The 20,472-nt window shown below is 35.9% G+C and overlaps 1 protein-coding gene across 4 annotated transcripts in view; it reads left to right on the top strand.

Moving 5' to 3' along the window:
- Nucleotides 1–20,472, top strand: part of LRBA (LPS responsive beige-like anchor protein) — a 366,577-nt gene that overhangs the window by 109,150 nt on the left and 236,955 nt on the right. For all 4 annotated transcript variants that reach the window (XM_041479868.1, XM_041479849.1, XM_041479878.1 and 1 more), the window contains exon 35: nucleotides 11,454–11,518. In XM_041479868.1, the coding sequence (XP_041335802.1) occupies nucleotides 11,454–11,518 (65 nt within the window). The remainder of the gene's footprint in view (nucleotides 1–11,453; nucleotides 11,519–20,472) is intronic.

Consider the following 20,472-nt stretch of genomic DNA (forward strand, 5'->3'; position numbering starts at 1 on the left):
TGTTTGGCTGGTGGTCAGTAGGATTAACTTGGGAAAATGTGAATGAAAGTCCTGGAAGGTGTGGCTGGGCACTGGCTGTGGAATCCAGACTCCTTAAATGTGGTCCTTTGCTGCTTGGATTTTAGATTCTGTCTTGTCAGTAAGACTCCTTCTAACAAAAGGCTAACAGAAGGTTACATTACCAAATCTGTTCTCTAGAACACCTCGCTTCTCCCTTACACTGATATATCTGGGGGTTTATGCATAGTGTAACTTCTTTCCTTCCTGAGTGAGAGTTTTTCTTCCATCTCTGAAATCTGAGGATTTCAGTTTGGGTGCTGAAAACATCTATTGACAACTTTCATGCTTGGTATTTGTCACTGAGTGGAATACTTGGGATAATTACAAATGGATTACATGTGCTATGGATATTTTGCTACTTGCTTCATTGAACTGTGTTATACATTTGAAGTGTCTGAAGATCAGATTGGTAGATAACTGTCTGAAGTGCAAATCTGATAAGATTGAAATAAATGGAAACAGCTGGGAAAACCTTTCCTTTGAACTGGAGAATGTTGAAATTACATTTAAATTAGCTGCATATATTTTTTTGTTCTTTGACTTAAGCAGTATGTAGATTTTGTCTATCCAGAACTAGACTATTGTAATATTTTCTGTGTGAAGCCCCATGATAATGCAAAGCCTGTCTGTTAGAACTTCATCCCTGCTCTGATTTCCTGTTGCTCTCTAAATTTTTTGAGAGTTTAATTGCCTGTTGAGTTCCATGGAATTGCTTAGAGAGCACCCTAGCATGTTTAAGTAGGAGTTTCTTTCACACTTTACTGCACTTAAGGTTCACACTTTACTACACTTAAGATCTGCTTGAAATCTGTTTTTTCTCTTAGGTATAATTGCTGGCTTTGGGAATATTGTGCTTTTAGTATGGCCTATAGATAGGTTATTTAAAATGTCTGTGTCCAACTGTGACTAAATTTAAAAAACTTCATTGTGATAGACTCATGCAAGAAACAACATGCAATGAATGAATCAATGTATACTGTCAGTTTGCTTAGTAAGAGAAATCGAAGAAATTTTTAACTTTGCTTTTGCCTTAAGTGTGAAAATAGGTTGGATGTATTGAGAATTATTTGCCAATACTGCAGGAATAATAAGTGATCTATTCTTGACATAGTGATGCAAGAAGCACTTGGTAGTTGTATCCTGGCAGGTGGTGGTCTCAGTGGTAAAAATGTGTTTGCTTTATATCCTTATATCCTTCCATAATACTTAGTTTAGAAGGATGTTTTAAGGGTTTACTCATTCCCCAGTTTGGAGATGAAATGTACAATGTGAGATTTTAAGAGAGGAAAAATTAGGTTTTTTTGGTTTATGCTACATATCTGCTTTCTGGGAAGGAATTTTGAGCATTGTGGTTTTGAAGTATGAAAAAAAGTCAAGATGGGTTCTATGTATTAGACTAAGGAAGTGTATAGAGAGGTACAAGTGGACAGGTGTAGTACAGCTGTGCCACTTTTGTTTGGAGTGATCAGAAGCATTGTTTCTTGGAACTCCAGTTGGAGGATTCAATATGTCTTGCAGGCTTTTGGTAGAGAAATGGATAAAAGACAGGGTTACAAACCACAAAACCATTTCTTTGAAATAGTTTGCCACACTGGAGTGTAGAGAGATGAACTTTCTGAAGTTGTTCTTACAAAACAGAATTCTTTGGCAAAAGAGAGGATTTTTCCTCCCTGATTTTCTTTTTTTAAAGTACAATCTTTAGTGGTTCTATAGACTTCTCATATATTATAAGCTCATATGAAGAAAAACTCTCTCATGAGTTAAAAATTATTTGCATTTGCTGAGAAATTCAGGACATGGTGTTGGTGTGAGTTTAATGGAAAACACCCTCTACAGCTAGAAATATTAGCCCTTAAAGCTGTGTTGCTGAGAGTTTGATTAATGTATATATTTTTATGTCTAGGGAGGAGAGTGGATTGTCTAATGTGAATGTGAATCTTGGGAGTGGGATAGGGGGAACAGGACAGTTAATTTGCATTAATGTACAGTGCTGCAGATGTTCAAAACTGAGGAAACATAATTTAGCTACAGAAGCAAGACTTTTCCGAAGAAAAAAAGGCATCCTGTTGCTTCACCAGCACACTAGGACTTAAAAAAACACCACCATTTAAGGTGAGTTTTGTGCAGCAAGAGCACACCCTGTGGCTTGGCAGTCTAGTCAGAAGGATGATACCATGCTGACTTTATAACTAGATCTTTGAACAATATTCTCAGGGGTGGTAAATGCAAAACAAAGTAATATCAACTGGCACTTAATTCTGTGAGCTCCCCTGCTGGTGGGGCTCTGCACTGGAATGGAACTCTTCCTGACAGGAAGTCAGCCGCGAAGTGTGGAGACCTCTGAAAATAAAGTGTGCTTTAATTTGACACCCTGCTGTTTTACAGCCAGTCTGTTTAATTTGAGACTATGGAAAGAGTGTTAGTGCAGGGGAGGGGGAGGACATTATGGAAAGTTCAGTGAGCAGCAATGTTTCTTGCTAATATAATACTAATTACAAATATGGGAACTTTTTTGTTTGTGTTAATAAACCAAATAATGTGTCTCAGTTTCCAAGCAGAACTGCTTGGGGAACTCAGGATTTGGGAGCTGAGCTATTTACTGGAAGTTCTACCCAGAGAAACTTTGTGGAGTGGTGCCGTTCAGTTTATTGTCTGACTTGCACTGTTTATATGCATCTCTGCTTTTTACCTAATTCTGGAACTGGGAAAACATTTGTATCATCAAGGATTGTTGACAATGCACTAATTTTTCCATGAGTATTTTGTGGTAACTTAAGCGATAAAAGCTCATAATTCAGATTATGCAGCAATCATGATATTGAGGTCTGTGAGGTCTTAGATCCTAATTCAGAGTCAATTTTGATTCAGAAGAAACATCTGGATTTTTCAGTGCTCTTTGAATAGTTCTGCAGACATTTATTTCTATTTCTACCTGAAACCAAGATGGGTATATTTTTCTTTTGGTAAATCTGCTTGGTGAGTGTAGGTGAGGATTTGCTGTAAAAGGAGCAAAAAATTATTATTTATCATGTTTATTGTAGTGACAGATGATAATAGAGACCTTTGTTGCAACATGTTTTATATATATCTGTATCATATTTTAGTGTAAATAAAGACAATAGATGTAGGATGAGGAAGGGAACAAAGTATGTGAGTGTAATGGGAGAGATACGAGTTTTTCTGGCTTTTTAAAAATAATTGATTTAGCCTCATTTTCTCTAAATCTTTTAAGAAAAAATCTGCATTAGGATAGGATTGTCTAAGGGAATATAAAGGGACAGGTTTGGACATCCTGTGTTATGAGTGAAGAGGTGGGATTGGTTTAGATACTTGAGTTTCATTCCCTCAAGGGTACAATGATAGCAAGAATCATGTGCATCATGTGCATGCATTCATTGTGAGAGTTTAAATAGAATGCAAGCTACATTTGGGGAAAAGGGTGATGCCAGAAACATGGAAGGTTTGGGTTGGAAGGATCCTTAAAGATCATTATTTCCAACCCCTCCAGGTCTATAAAGGGGCTTATGGTTCCAATATCACTTGTTGTATTTCTTTATTAGTTAAATGCATTTATTTGAAGCTAAGAACATTGAGCAAGAAGATTACTGCTATTTGATGGTGATGATGAATGTTGCTATCAGTGGGACCAGTCCAGCTACTGGTGCTGCTGTGAAGCACTGAGTTTGCTGTGATTTTCTCGTTTTTGTAATTTGTAGTCTACCTTGAAAGGCATTTTCCTTCCTGTTCAGTGAATCTCAAATTACAGTCACAGTTAAACAAAAAAGTACAGAAATCAAGGGTCAGTTGCATTATGTTCCTGCTATTCCTCAATTTGTTTGCCTTTGTTCATGAAAATGATGCTGGCACTGCAACTTAATTATTTGGATCTTTTCCCTTTGTTCATCTTATGTTGTTGCTTTTCCTCATGTCTGTTTTTCTGACTCATCTCCTTTGACTTAAGAGTTTTGTGCTTCCCTTTGCTGCCTATTTACAGAACTGCTTGGTACTTGGATTTCTCAACTAATTTTTAAGATTCCTGTTTGTATTCTTTCTGAAGCTAGTCTTTCATCTTGGCATTGAAAATAGCCGATGGTTCAAGAACCTGGAGAGGACACTGCAGTGGAGAAGGTTTGCTGCTAGATGAACTCAAACCTGACCCCTAATTTTGTTTCATGGGGCGTCATGGCAACAGCCTGTTAGTGGGAGAGAGAAAGGGAAAAGCTGCCTGGGGAAATTGCTTCCTCCATCAGAAACTGTGGACCTGAAAACAGCAGTCCACTCATTCAGTTTTTTCCCCAGTTTTTCATACTTCTTTGAAATTAGATACAAAAATGAAGTTCATGCATTTTGATCAGAGAGATATGCAGTTTTTATGCTGTGAAAATTATTACTGATATAATTGTATTTATGCAGTGATCTTTTTATAATTTTGTATGAATTTTGGATTAAGTTAAAGTTTTATTTCTGTTTTAAGAATATTTGTTGTCACCATAAATTATGGCAAATGCAAACTATCTCAAGATTTTTGGCTGTGTGTAGTTTTTAAAGACTGTGTATGCTGTAATATTTTATGTAGTATATCTTTCATAACAATGTATTTCTTTAGGATAGATTTGTGTCCTTTGTAGAGAAGGCTACAGTTGTCACTTTGAGAGTAATCTCATAGCACAAAAGGCATTGTCAGACAAGCTGGCAGTTTTTTCTGTGGTATTTTTATTGAAGAATCTAGTGCTTAAGTATGTAACTCCAGCTCTACGTGTGTATAATTTATTCTCAGAATCTATAAAAGCTTACTGTGACTTGAACTCAAACTTTTAAGTATTGAAATTAAACTCTCATTATAGTTTTAGGCATTTACCACTAACAACATAATACAAGTTTATAGGAAGCTCTGTTTACATGGGATAACCCACATGGTTAAACAGCAGGGGAGTCTTCTGCTTTTAGTTAAAAACCTGCTGTTTCTGTATGGCTTATTTACTACTTCTTTAATTCTTAATGTAGTGTGCTGTGGAATTGAGCATGCAAAAGTCAGCAAAGAGTTCTGGTTTTTGTGTCTAAGGTTATTACTTGCTGTACAATAATAAAGGCACTATTTTATTGGGTTAGTTGTAATTAACTTCAGCACTAGGCATTGATATAAATCATTCCTAATCTGTTTTCTTTACATTTTCATTCTTTTAAACTGGTTTCACATAGCTTCTTTCTGTCGTCCTTTTACATGGGGACTAGGGTTGTAATTGCTTTTTTGAATTAGGCAGTTGGAAGCTAATGTGCGTGTTGGTCCAAGAATTGATTAAGGAGCACTAATGAATTTCATATAGCACTTTTAAAAGATTTGTAATGAATACTCTGTGGCGGTGATCTGTTATAACCTTAGAACTCAATACAGTGTTGTCATGCTGTGCAGCTGGGAAAATATTTCAGTATCAGAAACTTTGATTTGGTTTCATAGTTAAAATAGTAAAGAATTTTGTAGTTATGAATAAAAAAAGGGCCATGTACCAGCTTTTCCCCAGAGTATATTTTATGTAAGGAGTTATCATTATTGTTTTGGTATTTGATAAAACAGAGGAAAAATACTGAAACAGTGGTAATTTTCATTTTTCTGCTTAGTCTTAATGTTTGATACCATGTGCCATTCTGACTGATTTATTAATACACATGTACTGCAGCAAGTTTGGCTGTTCCTCAGCAGCACAGATTTGAAACAAGGATTTTGTTTGTTTTTTTCAGTCACCTTTGCAACACTGAACGTGTTTGTTTCTTGAATTCCTTCTATTTTTCAGGGGTAGATAATCACACATGCACAATCTCAGCCCACCTTTATGGTTCATTAGTTTGATATCAGTGTGTACTTCAGTTGTGTACTGTCACCAGCAGATTTTTTTGACAAAAAGCAATGTCTTTTTTAATGGAATGCCAGCAGTAAATACCTTTTATTATAACTGGGTGTGCTTGTTAGTTTTAAAAGTCTTATAAAAATAATTAGCTCTTTTATATAGTTCTAATGGCAGCCTTGCAAGTTTCCCCTGGAGCAGTCTCTAATGATCAGGCCTTGATTTTTCCAGTTGGGCTTTCAGATTCCCGGAGGACTTGACTTCAGACCTTGAAGGGCAGCAGCTGCCATTTGTCTTGAGCCAGAGTTGCCAAACAGACAGCCCATGTACTAATAGGACACATTTGTACAGCCTGACTACGCGGGACCCCGATAGAGCCCTAATGATGATCATCTGTTGAGAGCTTGTAGCTGGCCAGGGTTAGAGTAACTTTTATCACCCTTATTGAAATCAAACCCTCTGTATTGATTAGTGAGGTAGTTTGGCTTGTTACATAGATGCCGCGTTAAAGATTTAATAGAGAAGCCTTTGTTTAAATTTGAGTAAATCCAAGTCTGTTCGATAATGTTTTTTGAGTGATAACAGGTTATGAATTTTTAGGATAGTAGTGAATATTTTTGCAAGTTCTCACTTTGTTTCAGGATTCAGCAATAGTGGTGATGCTCTGTAGAGAAAGGGCCATGAAAATATTTATTGAAATGATTTTTTTTCTCAGCCAGTTTCTGATTGTTCTTTCATTATTTGCTCATGGTTTTTAAATTTCATTTGAACATACAGGTATGTCTGTATATACACTGGATAACTATCTCAAATGTGTTCTCATGTTGTTTTTATATTAATTAATGTCACATCTTTGCAAAATGTTCCTCTTTTGTAATTAGTTGGCCTGTGCTAATTTTGATATTAAATTGCTGCATGGTTTCTAGATACGATTTCCTATAAGTCCATGTTGCTTCTAATTTTTTTCAATGAAGCTTCATAGATTAAAATTAACTGAAGCATGCTTCAACCTTTAAAAGTAATTTATGTTTTCAGAGATTCTGCTTAACATGCAGTCTAACTTTTTTTAATTATGAAGAACCCAGCTGAGATATAATCTACTTTTCACTATATGTTCTTTATTGCTAAGTTCATTCAAGCCTGTAGTGGATGTGGTGCTGAGAGAGTGCTGACACCAAGTGCAAACACTGCTGAAAAGTTCTTGATAGTTTACTTTAGGCACTTAAAGATTAGTGTATCTCTTGATGAACAAGTTTTTCATGCAGATTTGACCTTTACTCTAGGATATAATATGTCTCTTAGTCATATGTTAGCACATTTTCCCACCCTGCTCCTTAGTGCCCCATTCATAGTTGTCAGTACCAAAGTCATCCTTCTCCTTTGTTTCATAACCAAAATAAATTATCAAAACTCCACCAGCTTTATGGGAAGGATGGATTAGTGAAGAATTTTCTCTTTTTTGCCTGCTGATGAGTGTGTGTTTCCACTGCTAGAGATAATCCTTAATTGTAGAATAAGTTAAACTGTTTAGAAGGATTTTTTTTAAGTTTCTGAGAAAAATGTATTTTTAAGGAGCATGAATATGTGTATATATGTATATATCTGAAAGAGAGCAGCAGAACATTTTGTTACAGTTGGATATAGATCAGTTTTCATCTATTGGAAATGTTTCAAATATTCTATTCAAGATCCATGGTTAGTTGGTTAGCCATCAGACTAGCTGATGGGTTGGTGTTGGAAGCGTTTGTATATACCTTAAAGAATATATGTTTTGAGGTATTAAGAGAATTGTAGAATGGTTTGAGTTGAAGATGACCATAAAGAACATCTAGGTCCAACACCCCTGCCATAATTGTTTAAAATACGATCAAATTACCAAGGGTGTACAGCTGAGGGGGGATATGTCCATTTGCTGCCTACAGGCAAGCATTTCAAATTCCAAACCAACAAAAATGTGTATCAACAAAATCTTCTTGGTATTTGTTTGAGTGATTACAGTTTAGGAATGGTTATTTTAGGCTAGATAAAGGCTCCACTTTACTTCTTGTCCTAACTCCAACTATATACACAAAGATGTGCTCCGAAGGAATAAAATAGGACGAGTGCGATACTCTTCCACTCTCCAGCAACTTTTGCTCAGGTTATTTCTGAATTTGATTCAGTTTATGTGTATTTAGCCAATATTAATGTGATGGTGGGTTTTTTTATATGGTTTGTTCTGTTTCCTCTTGATCCTGCTGAACTTTTAATCACCATGATATGCTTTTGATGATAGATTTTTTACACATTGTGTGAAGGACCACCTGCATTCTTTGTTTTGAAGCTGGCTCCTGCTATCTGTTGCTTGCAGAAAAAGGCTTTTTGGGTAAATAAGAGGTTCCTGAAATATTTGATCTGAACAAGGATACTCAGAATGGGTAAGAATCCAATAACAAATGGAAAAAATCAAATTCAAGGCAGAAATTTTTTAAGAACTTCACTTATCTGATCATGCTGTGTGATTGGAGATTACCTTATTTTTTTATGAAAGGAAATATGAGGATGAAATAATGTGAAAGACTTTTAAATGCTTCTGAAGATTGAGATAGCTGCACATACACATGTAGGCACAATGACATAAAATGGGATGTACAAGTACTGAAGCCTGTTTGCTACACTAATCTTGTTGCTGGTTATAGTCTTATCCGGCTTGTGGTATTTTGTATGTTTTGGTCTTTGGTTATAGTCTCATGCATGCTGTTGGTCTTCGTACTTCCTAGAAAAAAGTAAATGTAGTAATTTATGAGTTTTATTAGAGAATTTGGTGCTGTCATACAACTGATCATTAATTAAGGTTAATTAAAAACCCCACTGTAAATTAGATTAAATAACCCCAGCATTACTCAAATAGGACAACAGGTCATGATACCAACCTCAAGGGAGATTATTAGTTTCTGAAAGGAGGGGTTTAAGACCACTACTGTTTAATGTCTTCATTTAATGACCCTTGTGCACTCAGTAAGACTGTGCTAATGAAACTTGTTGACGATATAAAATTAAAGCTATAGAGGATTGGGATGTATTTTTGCTCAATTCAGAGTTGTGCTGTATAGAAAGGAAATGTAGTATGTTATTCCATACAAAATTATAATTCAGATGAGATTTGCAGCACCATTTCAGGAAAGGTTTTAGTCCTTCCCTGGGGTACTTATGGAGCTGTTTATAGTCTCTATTAAGGAAATAGGTGACACAGTAATGAGTTAGGAACAGTTTGTTCCTTATCAGACAAAGTATTTGAATAAAATGTGATTTCTTATTTGTGTCCTTGTCATGATGATTTTTCACTGGAGTTATTTGTGGTCATGTCTAGTGCCTCTTGATTTTCCCCTTGCTTCACTGTTGAGTGTTCAGTGACCAAAAGCATTAGAAGTAGATGATGTCTCTTGGTCATTAAACATTTACAGCCACGGGAAATGATGGTCAATTACCTACAGCTTAGAACAGGTATGAAATTATCGACTCAGTTGATCAGCCCTTCCTCAGAAAAATGCTGAAATGTGTTTTGTAGTTATTTAGCTGCATTAGTGGTTGAGTTTGAAGCTTTTAACGTGTTTTTTCCCCTAATACCTCTGGGAGATGGATAACTATAATGCAATAATAATAATAATGCAATATGTATACTGAGTGTAATTGTTTGAGAGTGAGCATATACTGTGGGGAAATATTGAATAGATCATGAAAGATGAAGACCATTAGTCTTTTCTTTCAACTATTAAAATAAGCTTTAGGGTGTGTTCAGCTGTGATTTATGAAAATGTTTAGACTAACACCTTCTTTGATGATGTCTGATGTAGAGAAAAATGCTGAAAAGTGTCATGATAAATGCACTTTCTTTTCACTTTTGGCAGCCTCCATCTTCACCAATTAAATTTTCAAGTATTGTTGTGAGCTCTTTAGAAGGCAGAACAGCAGATGGACAGTGTCATAAATGGAAAAAAATATTTTGCTTTTCTTGAGTTTTCTCACACTTTAGCTAACAGAATAGTTTCAGTTATCATTATATAAAGCTAAATATTTAGAACCTGATACTACATTTAAAACCTCTTAGAAGGATTATTTGCATATGTTCTTTTGCTTAGAATATTAGAAATGAAAAGGTTTTTTTTGTTTTCCACTTGAATACGATTATAATTTTTGATAATACATCACATGTTCCAATTATTCTGCTTTTAATTCTGACTCCTTGAAAATTGTAATACATTGTTGCAGCTTAAATATGATGAGCATGAAAAACATGATAAGCATGTGTTAGGCCTGGAAAAACAGATTGAGAAATCAGAGTTATAATTTCTCCTCTGCATTTGAAATTTGGAAATCTTTTTTTTTTTTTTTTTTTTTTTTTCCCATGGGGGCAGAGGGGCAGGATTTAAGTTGTAAATAACAACGTTGTTTCACTGTGTGTCTGATCAAACCTTTGTCTCACTGACTGAGAGGAAATTCTGTAACACTTAACACCAAAAAGTGCACCCTGACACTGTGTATTAAAAACACAGAAATCTGAAATCTGTTTAAGATGTATTTCCTGTTTTGAACTTTTTCTCTGCCGTGGAGCTGATGAGATTTTTTTTTTAAATAACCACAATGATAAAAGCACTCATGTAGATAATCAGTATAAGAGCTGTATTTGTCCTGTTCTATTTGCCTCTACATTTTCCCCAAAAGATAAGGTACACATTTATTTACTGCTCTAATTTTTAACTAGGTTAACTTGTTCCTATGTGATCTAAGATTGAAAAAAATTACTTTGTGTTTGTTAAGTAATTTTGTTCTCTTCTTGTCTTTCAGATGAGGGTAGCAAGCCCCAGTGATAGGTCATCTGAGTTGGTTGCTCACCCTGTATCCCTTAGAGGGGCCAGGCAAAACCCACCTACATGTTCAGAGGTGTAGAGTTTTGCTTAATTCAAGGTTCAGCTGGATTTAAGGAATGTGAAGTGCGTGTTCGCCTGCCATTAGCATTATTTCAGTGTGTTAAAAGTTACATTATTTAAAAACATAGTGTGTTAATGGTGCAATATCTGGACTGTTAACAGATTTTTTTCAAATTAGTCGAGATGACTATGTTGAATGCTGAAGTGAGGGTTGTTATTAGGAAATATCCCTACTAAGGTTTAAGCTACAAGAGAAATTTGTGTCTAAGGAATGAACCTTGCCTTAATGTGAAACAGTTTCTAGCACTGTCATGGTTCAAAAAGGCAAAAAGCATCCATGAACCAGAGCAAGTTCAGGTTTATTACATGACATAAAAAAGAAAATGATGGAATCCTTTGTGGGATGTTTTTGGATTTTCTTCTCCCTTTAATATGACCTTAAGTAAATCAAATCATGCTGCCCTGTTCCTTCATGCTGGCATTCATTGCTTCCCGATCTATGCACAATTAATGCTTTGTGTGTTTGCTGATGGTGCTCTAAGTTGCTAAAGTGGAAAAGAAAGTGTATGATTTTGTCTCTGAAAATGCCTCTTCCAAGTTTTGTTTTTACACAGCTAGTTTTCTCTTCTGTTTTGTCTTTACCCAGGAGTGGCAAAACTCTATACAGAAGAATGCTGGCCTGGCCTTTATTGAGCTTGTCAATGAAGGAAGGTAAGTCACAATATTTGGTAGCACCTCTGCCTTAGCCTTCAGGGAGTTCTGTGCCTTGAAACTTTTTAAAAATAATTTTTCTTCTTCCTTTTTGTTTAATTTTCTTTGAGTTTCACAAGCATGGTTTCATGTTATTTAGCACTTTGGTTCAGTTCTAATTCTGAATATGGGATTTTGCGGAATCTTAATGCTCTTTAGTTTCATTAAGTACTTTGCTTATCTGTGTGTCATGGATTTTCTTTCTTTCTGTCCTTGTGTACTGGTTAGTGTTGAAACTATAATTTGTATTCAGCTAATCTCTTGAGAAAGGGAATTGATATTTGAAAGACATTGCTGCTAGGAATTGGGAGATAAGCCTCTGTCTCAAAAATTAGATTCCAGTTTGCTCATTTATTTCAGATCTATCTCTTAAACTAGAAAGGAGGAGAGGCCCTCTAAGGAAAAAAAACCCTCTTAATATTACCAATTAGTTAAATGTATATTATTGGAACTTATAGAAAATTACAGAGCAGGTGATGAGGCCATGCTCTTTGACTTGTACTCAGTGTTCAGAACCATCAATATTTTATTCATTAATATTGAATTGATTGTTGAGTCAGACTAAGTTAGAGCAGTATTTACTTTTTTCCTAAAAGATTTTTTCCAAGATGTCTTAACAGGTTAGCTAAGGTGTATTTTTAGAAATGCTGTTTATTTAAATGTAACTTCAGTTAATGAGTAACTTCAGCTAGTGAGAATCCAAATAGAAAATAAATTTTATGTGATTAGGACAGCTATCTAGCTAAAACTGTAATAATTGATCACATAGATTAATATGCTATATAAATATCTTTTTATCATTGTAGGAATGGGGAAATGGCTATTTGATTTTTTTTTTCTTAAGATGTAGATGTTCTCAAGCTACATAAAATTAATGGCCATTTTAATGGATTTTAATGGTTGCATTTCAGTTTATGGTAGGCGATACACCATTCTGAGGCAGGAAAAACATTTTGCTACTAGTCTTTATCCCAAGGGCCAAGGTAAAGTAACAAGGGTGTTCAGTTACAGTGTTAAGATCTAGCCTATAGTTGTTTCCTATTATGTGAGGCTGACCTGTCTTGACCTTACTTACAAAATGCCTGCTATAAATTTGGCCCTTGATTAATGTTTTATTAGCATAGATAACATAGGGATCCCACACACTTGTAAACCACAATGTAAGGTTCATCTGTGTAAGATGATTATCATGAACAAATCAGTTGCTGAGACTGAGCTGTGCATGGCAGTCACCCAGTAGCTATTCAGCTTGTCCAGGTCAAGCTTTCTATCAGTAAAGTGTTTGGAATTGACTATTTTCTCTTCAAAACATGCAGTGCCCATCACAGACAGATGGAATCACTCCCCCACCTCCATAAACAACATCAATAGCTTAGAGTCTAGCCTGAGCCAGAGTGGTTGTCTCAGGGACAAATGATCCCTTGAAGACTAGGAAGTGTGGTTTTGGTTAGCAGAATATGTCTGTGTAATTGTTACTTCCTTTCATTTCTGATGTGTAGCAGAGTTGGGTTTTCTTTTAGGTTTTTTTTTTTTTTAAAGTGGGAGCATAACATTCATTATAGTGAAGAGGAGAGGGGATTAATTTCTTAAAAATAGCTCCTTTTATCTTCCTCCATTTTCCTCCATTGCTGTTTATAGGAGCCTTTATAATTACTGCTGAATTGCAGTGCTTTGTGGCTTTTCAGCATTCACTAAAATGAAACTATTATCCCTCAAATGATAGGACCTGTATTGCAGAATTACTCTTTCCTTCTTCTCTTTATGCAATTTGCACATTATTTTTCTTGCAGATATGCTAACTTGGACTAAAACATCTCAGACCTTGTATTTTATTTTATTTGCTATTTTTTGTATATTTTTGCCGTAGCATTGTATTCTTAGCAACTCCAAAAGCTGACGTCTTTTAATTGAAACTTAGGAAAATATCTGAATGATACTGATTTAGACTTTAGCTGCATAGTTATACAATAAAAGCTGAATTTTGAGTTGTTCCTACAAATGCACAAGAAAATATGTCGAAGTAGTTGTAGGAAGGACAGACCTGGTTCAACACCAGGGAAGGATGGGATAGGGAAGTATGTCTGTAGGGCACCATGACATGAGAGTTATAATAAATAAAATCAAGGGCTGGAAGAACTGCCTAGAATTTGTGGAATCACAGAATTGCTATTGGCTACTGCCTTGGTGGAGGGAATTTGGTCACCCTGTAATCTTTGAAAATCAGAGTTTTATTACCAGTGTTTATAACTAGATTTTTTTGACTAATGATGCTATAGGATATTCCAGCTTGAGGTATGTTCTACTGTTGTTTTTTATTGGGCAAATAAGATGACTGAAAAATCTTTCTGGAACAAGTCTAGAAGGGGAGCAAGCTGTCTTCTGCTTGCTTTCAAATGTATTTTTCGCTTTTATGTGAAAGGTATGAATGTACCTCTCTCTCACACAGCGGTTGGAAGTTTTAGATTTAGGCTTGCCGTGTTTTGGCTAGGATTTCCTGGACAGAAATATGTGCAGAAAGTTTGCCTCTGGGACTCGTAAGATCTGCAGCGTGTGTGCTGCATTCAGAATGTGTTGGTCTGAATTTCTTCGTGTTCACAAGCAGCTAATGTGTTCCACAGAAAATTTGCTCTCTGCCTTTCCAGGTAGATCACACCCACTTCATGTGTAGAGCAGAATTGACTAGTTTGTGCCCAGTGAAAGTTTTGAGTCTTGAACTGAAAGAAAATCTCTGAACAGGAGGCTGGTGTGTGGAAATACAGAGCTGTAAAGCTGCCTAAAACAGAAATACACAACTGAAGGCCTGAAAACCAGGTTACAAGCATAGTAAAAAGAAAAAAGCCAGCATAGAAATCCAGCAAGCTACAGAATGTAAGGTAAAGGAGCAGGAGTTGAAGAATAACCTCTTTCTGTGCAGTAGAAGATACATCAATTTCAATACATTGCTATGTTTAGCATTAATCTGGTTTTAGTAAAAAGTAGTAAGTATTGTTCTCTGTTATTGTAGTGTCTGGGAACACTATTAATGCTCTTGAAACCTTGTTAAAAAGGTGCCTGTACCCACGGCTCCTCCACGTACTGGGCCATCTGTGCAGCAGAAGGATAGGTTGTGAAATGTTTTCCTTAGCCTGCTGAACTTCTGTCAGTCTGGAATCCATTCTTTGTGCTTGCCTTGCACCTTTGGATCCTCCCTTTAGGGAGAGACTGTTTTGGAGCCTGAACCTGAGAACTTACTGGCGAGGGAATTTGTTCACCAGAGCCATCCTTTAGGTGGGTTCTAGTTCACTGCCATGGCCAGCCCTCTCCTTTGGAGACTTCTGAGGTGCCCAGATGGATTCCTTTTTTGCACCCTGGAACTAATTATGTTTCCTCCTTGTACACAAGATGGTGGAGATATTTTTTATGAACTAAAACAAGCTCAGCTTTGTTTTATTTCCTTGCATGTATAAATGGCTCTTTTGCTAGAGCCTGATTTCCTGTAGTTGACTAGTTAGCAAGCAGCTCTTGTGCTGTGTGAAGGTGAAAACCCTCTGCTGTCGCTGTGATTCATTAGCACACTTTAGTGTGAAGCATCTCTTATGCTGGATCTTGTTTTCTTTATCAGTCAGGGCACTAACAAACGTACTGGAGCTTGAGACCAGGCATGACAGTTATTATCCCCTTTGGGGTGATAATGGGTTTGGCATGGCAGGGGTTGAGGGATCAGTCTCCTAAGCATGCTGCAGCAATTATTCTGTCCAATTTTCAGTTGAAGAGACTCTGGAAGATGCTTGATTTTAATATTCTCAAGCACAGTTTTCTTGGGCATCTGAAGAATTATACAACAATGTTCTATGCTTACATTTTTATATACTTGTAAATGAAAGTCCCAAAATGTTTGGTTTAAAGACAATCTCACTAAACTAGCAGAATCCATGTATAATTTCCTCTCCTTACCTTTGCTTTCTCAAGTCCTTATTCAAACAAGGCTACCCAAAATATAAGGATTCATAAGTATATCCATGTTTGTTTTTCTGTAGCTTTTTTTATTGCCCCTGTCCTTGTTGTCTAATGAGGAATGAAATTGAATCAAAATTCTCCCCTCTGTATCAGAGCATTTTCTAATATTTCTTTTTTTTTTTTTTTTTTTTTTCTTTTCCCAAAGGAATCTTGCAAGGGATTTTGTGCTCCCTTGGATTTAGAATTATTATTTTTGAGACAGTATAGCCTTCTATTAAAAATATTTGTTGGAATTATACAATTAATTCAAAAGTTATTGGGAGAAGAAGGAAGGCAAACAGAAATTTGACATCCATAGCAAGTAAAAACTCTGTCAACCAACCGAAAAAAGTCCCAAACCTCTCCAGAAACAACCAAATGCAACTGGTATTATGCTCTCAATACATAAGATCTAATAGTATAAAATCTGGAATGCTGTAATAATCTATATTTCTATAGCTGAAGGGGGTGGGGAAGAATTTAAGAACTGTACTAACAAAATTTAAACATATGTCACCTGCTGTTCCTTGTCTTAAATTCTGTATATTGCTTTTGACTGATCATGAATGCGAATATTTTTAATATTGAAATACTTGGCAATCAAGCTGGCTGGCCAATTACTTGGATGCTTTCTGAATGGAAAATAGGGGACAGATGTAGGCTGCCCCATTCAATTGTCTCTCACTCACAATGCTGCGGTCACTCTCAAGGAATGAATGTTGGAGGGTTGTGTTGCCATAGGAGCAACTACTGTGATGGAAAAACAGTTAGAAAAATACAGCTATTAATGAAAAATGGATGATAACTGACAGACTTTGTGCATAATTGACCAAAAAAGGCTCTGGAGAAAAATGATAAATGCAGTCTGGTCTAAAGTAGAATTGATTACTGCCAGCCTGCTCCCCATGCTGCAGCCTCCTTGTCCTGAGATTCTGATGACACAGAACCTGCACCTCAGTCTTGTTTTGTAAGAAAAAAAGACATGTTTTCCACATTTCCTTGCTTTTTGATTTTTAGCCACCTTTTCTGTTTAAGTGGTACGTTTTGTAAAAGAGATTTTTGATGATTTATTTTCTGAGTCTTGATGTTATTGTTTTGGTTTGTTTAAAAAAAAAGAAAAATCAGCTTTGTTAATGTGTGAATTTGGATACATTAGACCATCAGGCTAGACTTAAAACAGCATTTTAAATGTGCTGAAAGTTAGCAGTTGTAGCCTGGATGTGTTTCAGAGCTGGATAAGTTGACTTGGGTGGAGTTCTTGATGCTACCTAATTTTTTTGTGTGCATGCATGTGCACTAAGGTATACTGTGATGGACACAACCATTTAAAAAACAATTCTTTATTTCACTGAGTTTTGAAGGGTACGCATGTATGTGGCAAAGGTAGGTTTTGCTTGTGAGGAGACATAATTAATTTGCTGGGTCTATGAAAAAGGAAATTTGTAAACCACTTTTGAGCTCCTGGCAGTTCTGAAATGGTTTTTTTTTTTTTTTGGATGTAGAAAGTTTTTGATGACATCTGTTTTTTAAAAAAAAAAAATTATTGCAAGTGTAAGCAGAAGGTATCTTTGCTGTATTGTGTGTATACATGTACTGTACTATTGCCATCTGATGGGACATTTTCAGAAATCATCTCCAATAGTACTGTGCAGTGGCTTTGAAATGTGAGCACAACAGTTTTCAATGGGCTCTACTATGTCCTTAGAGGCTCTCCTAGATAGAAAATATTGGATTTTCCTTCAGCTGCCTTTTCAAACTTTTGTTTCATGCTAGTGTGTGTCCAAGTCAGCATTTTGGAGAGCCTGCACAGCTTTGGGGCGCCTTTTTTTCTTTTTTTTTTTTTTTTTTTTTGTGTCTTCTATTTTAGGTCAATAAATTTGTTCAAACTTCAGTCTCTAAGACTTTATGGACTAACTATATTCTTTGAGAATTCAGTAGAGTATCTGTAAAGTATAGTATCTGTGTTCCACAAAGCAATTGTAAAATGCCCTTGCAACAGTAATTCCACTACTTAGCACATTGAGCAGTCAGATCCCATAGAAGTCCACATAGAACATATCCCCTTTTGAGAATCTCCTACATGCCAGGTTTATGAGGAGAGGGTGCAAGTAGGAGAGATTACCTTGCTTGGCTGTCTCAGAGTTCTCTGTTGTGGAGCACCTGGAACTTTCAGTCTCTCCCCACAGTAGTTTGTGATAGATTTGTGCCTAAATGTTGTCAGTGTCACCTAAGAAACTTTTTTCATACTTTGACTAAAACTGATAATTGTTAGACATCAGTAATAGTAATCCAGAATATGTCAATCTCTCACTTGCTTTTGCTTTGCATATTTCTGTTTATTTTTTTGCCTCTTGTACCTCTTTATTTTTCCTTGTTGTAAGGAGCAGCTTTTTTACTTGCTCATCTAAGCATTCAGCAGCCAGAAATTGGAGGAAGACTTTTAGTTCTGTGTCTCATAGTTTTCCAGCATAACAATGAAAATTAGTCTATTTCATGTATTTGGCTGGAACTCCTTCTTTCGCTGGTTTAGCACTTCATTCCTAACCCAGAAAAATATGCAAGTATATATTTAACTTCCAGCATGGAATTCTTCCCCTTGCTTGTTTTTACTAGGCTGCTCATCTTTTCAAAGTTTAGCACATGTTTTAAAACATTTCAGTGTGGAAAAAAAGTGCTTGGGAAAAGTTTGTCTGAGACCTTGAATCTGGTGTGCACTGCAAGCAGAAGAGTAGCCCCAGTACCCAGAGTCTTTACACTCATAAATAATCATGTCTAACTTCTACAAAATGTGTCCATCCACACTCCATCCACATTCTTCTTGTATTAAGATCAGGAAAATAATTCAATGGCATGTCATAAATAAGAACAAACAAGAAGAGAATCTATCAGGAAGGTGGAGTGTAAATTAGTACATTCAACACCATTTTGGTGTTTATTAGTACTGCAAAAAATCAGCAGATATATGTGATAATATAAGGCAAGCATGGTCTGTGAACCTTCTTACGGAATACAAGGCATCAACAAGAAGGAAATTATTAGACTTGAGATTGTCTTTAAGCTTGGTTGTGCATACTTCGAAAAAGACAAAAAATTCAATCTGTCTCTTTACTGAAAGAAAGGAAAAGCTGTCATTTTGCTGTAAAAAAAAGTATTTAATATGTTTTAGATGAAATTTTTGTTTAACTGAAAAAGAACTAATATAATCTAGTTGCTGGGAAAAAATCAGGATAAAAGCACAAAAATGGTTAGGGAATTTTTGTTTGTGGTTTTTTTTTTTTTTTTTGGTCATTGTTTAAATTGAAAGTAATTTCCTTATTATAAAACTATTTTATGGGAGAATATGGTGTAAAATATCTTTTTGGTCTTGCACAGGTTGCCTGGAGAAGCTGCAGATGCCCCATCCCTGGAAGTGTTCAAGGCCAGGCTGGATGGGGCTCTGAGCAATCTGGTCTAGTGGAAGGTGTCCCTGCCCATGACATGGGATTGGAGATGATCCTTAAGGTCCCTTCCAACTGAAACCAATTTATGATTCTATAAGCTTTAAGCCTTATTAAAAAAAATAAAAAAAAACAACCAAAAAAACCAACAAAAAAACCCCACCCCACAAACATACAAAAAAAGAGCATCTTCCTGGAAGCTCTCCTGTAGTGCAAACAGAATGTACAGACTTGATGGAGGAAATGAAATTGTTTTCAGGAAGACATTCATGATCAATTTGCATGGGAGGCCAAAGCAGGAACCAGAAAGGACCATTATGATCCTTTAAATCCATGAAGTGCCACTTACTGTCTTAGTGAGGAGAATCAGATGTTTCTAAACATTTTTTTCTTAAGAAAGCCTTTGTTTCTTCAAGTTACCTGATCTAGGTAGTAAGTTTATAGGCTCTCCCAAATGTACAAAATGTGTTGTGTGTAGTTTGGAGTAGAGCTAATTCTTCAGTGAGAGTCAGAATCCTGTCCTTGCTTCAGCAGTGGTCTGCTCACCTGGGAACTGTTGTTTTATTGAAGCAGTGAGCTGCACTTAACAAATTTCTGTTCAACATTTTGTTTCCCTTAAATGGAAAACTAGCAGCTGCCAAGGTTCCAAAAATTTGTCTTTATTAGGTAATTAAAACTTCATTTCAAACATATACGCTGAGGTGTATTCATTTATACAGGCGCTGTGAGCTCATATTTGCCTTTGATTTTTATTGATGGCTACAGACTCCTCTATTATATCACGCCATCATTACATTTACATAAGGATATATATATTTATTTTGCAAAGTTCCATACTTAAGTGGTAAATTCAAAATAGAAATATGAGTGGTATGCCATGTATGTGGATACTGTTTTCATAAAGGAGCTCCACACTGCCCTAGATGATAATGCAACTGGAATTGTTTGTTATAAGAAAGCTAATCCGAGCATATGCAGTGTTTGGAAAATATTGAACTGAAAAGAAAGATTTAAATTTAAAGTTATTGAATGTAAGGAAAAAAAAAAAAGAAAAATAATGTCTCAGTTTCATCTACCTGGCCTATCCCTGTATGGAGTATCATAGAGAAAGTGAGGAAAGTGTGTGGGATTAGTAAGGAGAGCTGGGGTTGACAGGGGAAACAACTGATTATTATATAGACAATTATTATATAGGGTGATTTCATAAAAAGATGAAAGAAAAGTGGGACTCTGAGTGTATAATTAGATTAAAAGTAGACCTTTTGGAGGATAGCTGTTACTTTTCAAAGTCTGATCAAGCTAGCCGAAGCTATTGGTATTGGCAAACTCAGGGAAAATAATGGAATACTGTCCAACTGTGTTACATGCAGCTTGTAATACATGATGTCGTGGTACATGAGCATTTGTGATCCCCTTAATTTTTTGAACAGTTCTTAGTTCAATAAAAAAGAGTTTAAATGCTTATGTGTCAAATTTGAATGTGCTACTGGAGATCATGGAGAA

Source organism: Pyrgilauda ruficollis, unplaced genomic scaffold (assembly GCF_017590135.1).
Source record: "Pyrgilauda ruficollis isolate IOZ18807 unplaced genomic scaffold, ASM1759013v1 scaffold114, whole genome shotgun sequence".
In the NCBI taxonomy this organism is placed as follows: domain Eukaryota; kingdom Metazoa; phylum Chordata; class Aves; order Passeriformes; family Passeridae; genus Pyrgilauda; species Pyrgilauda ruficollis.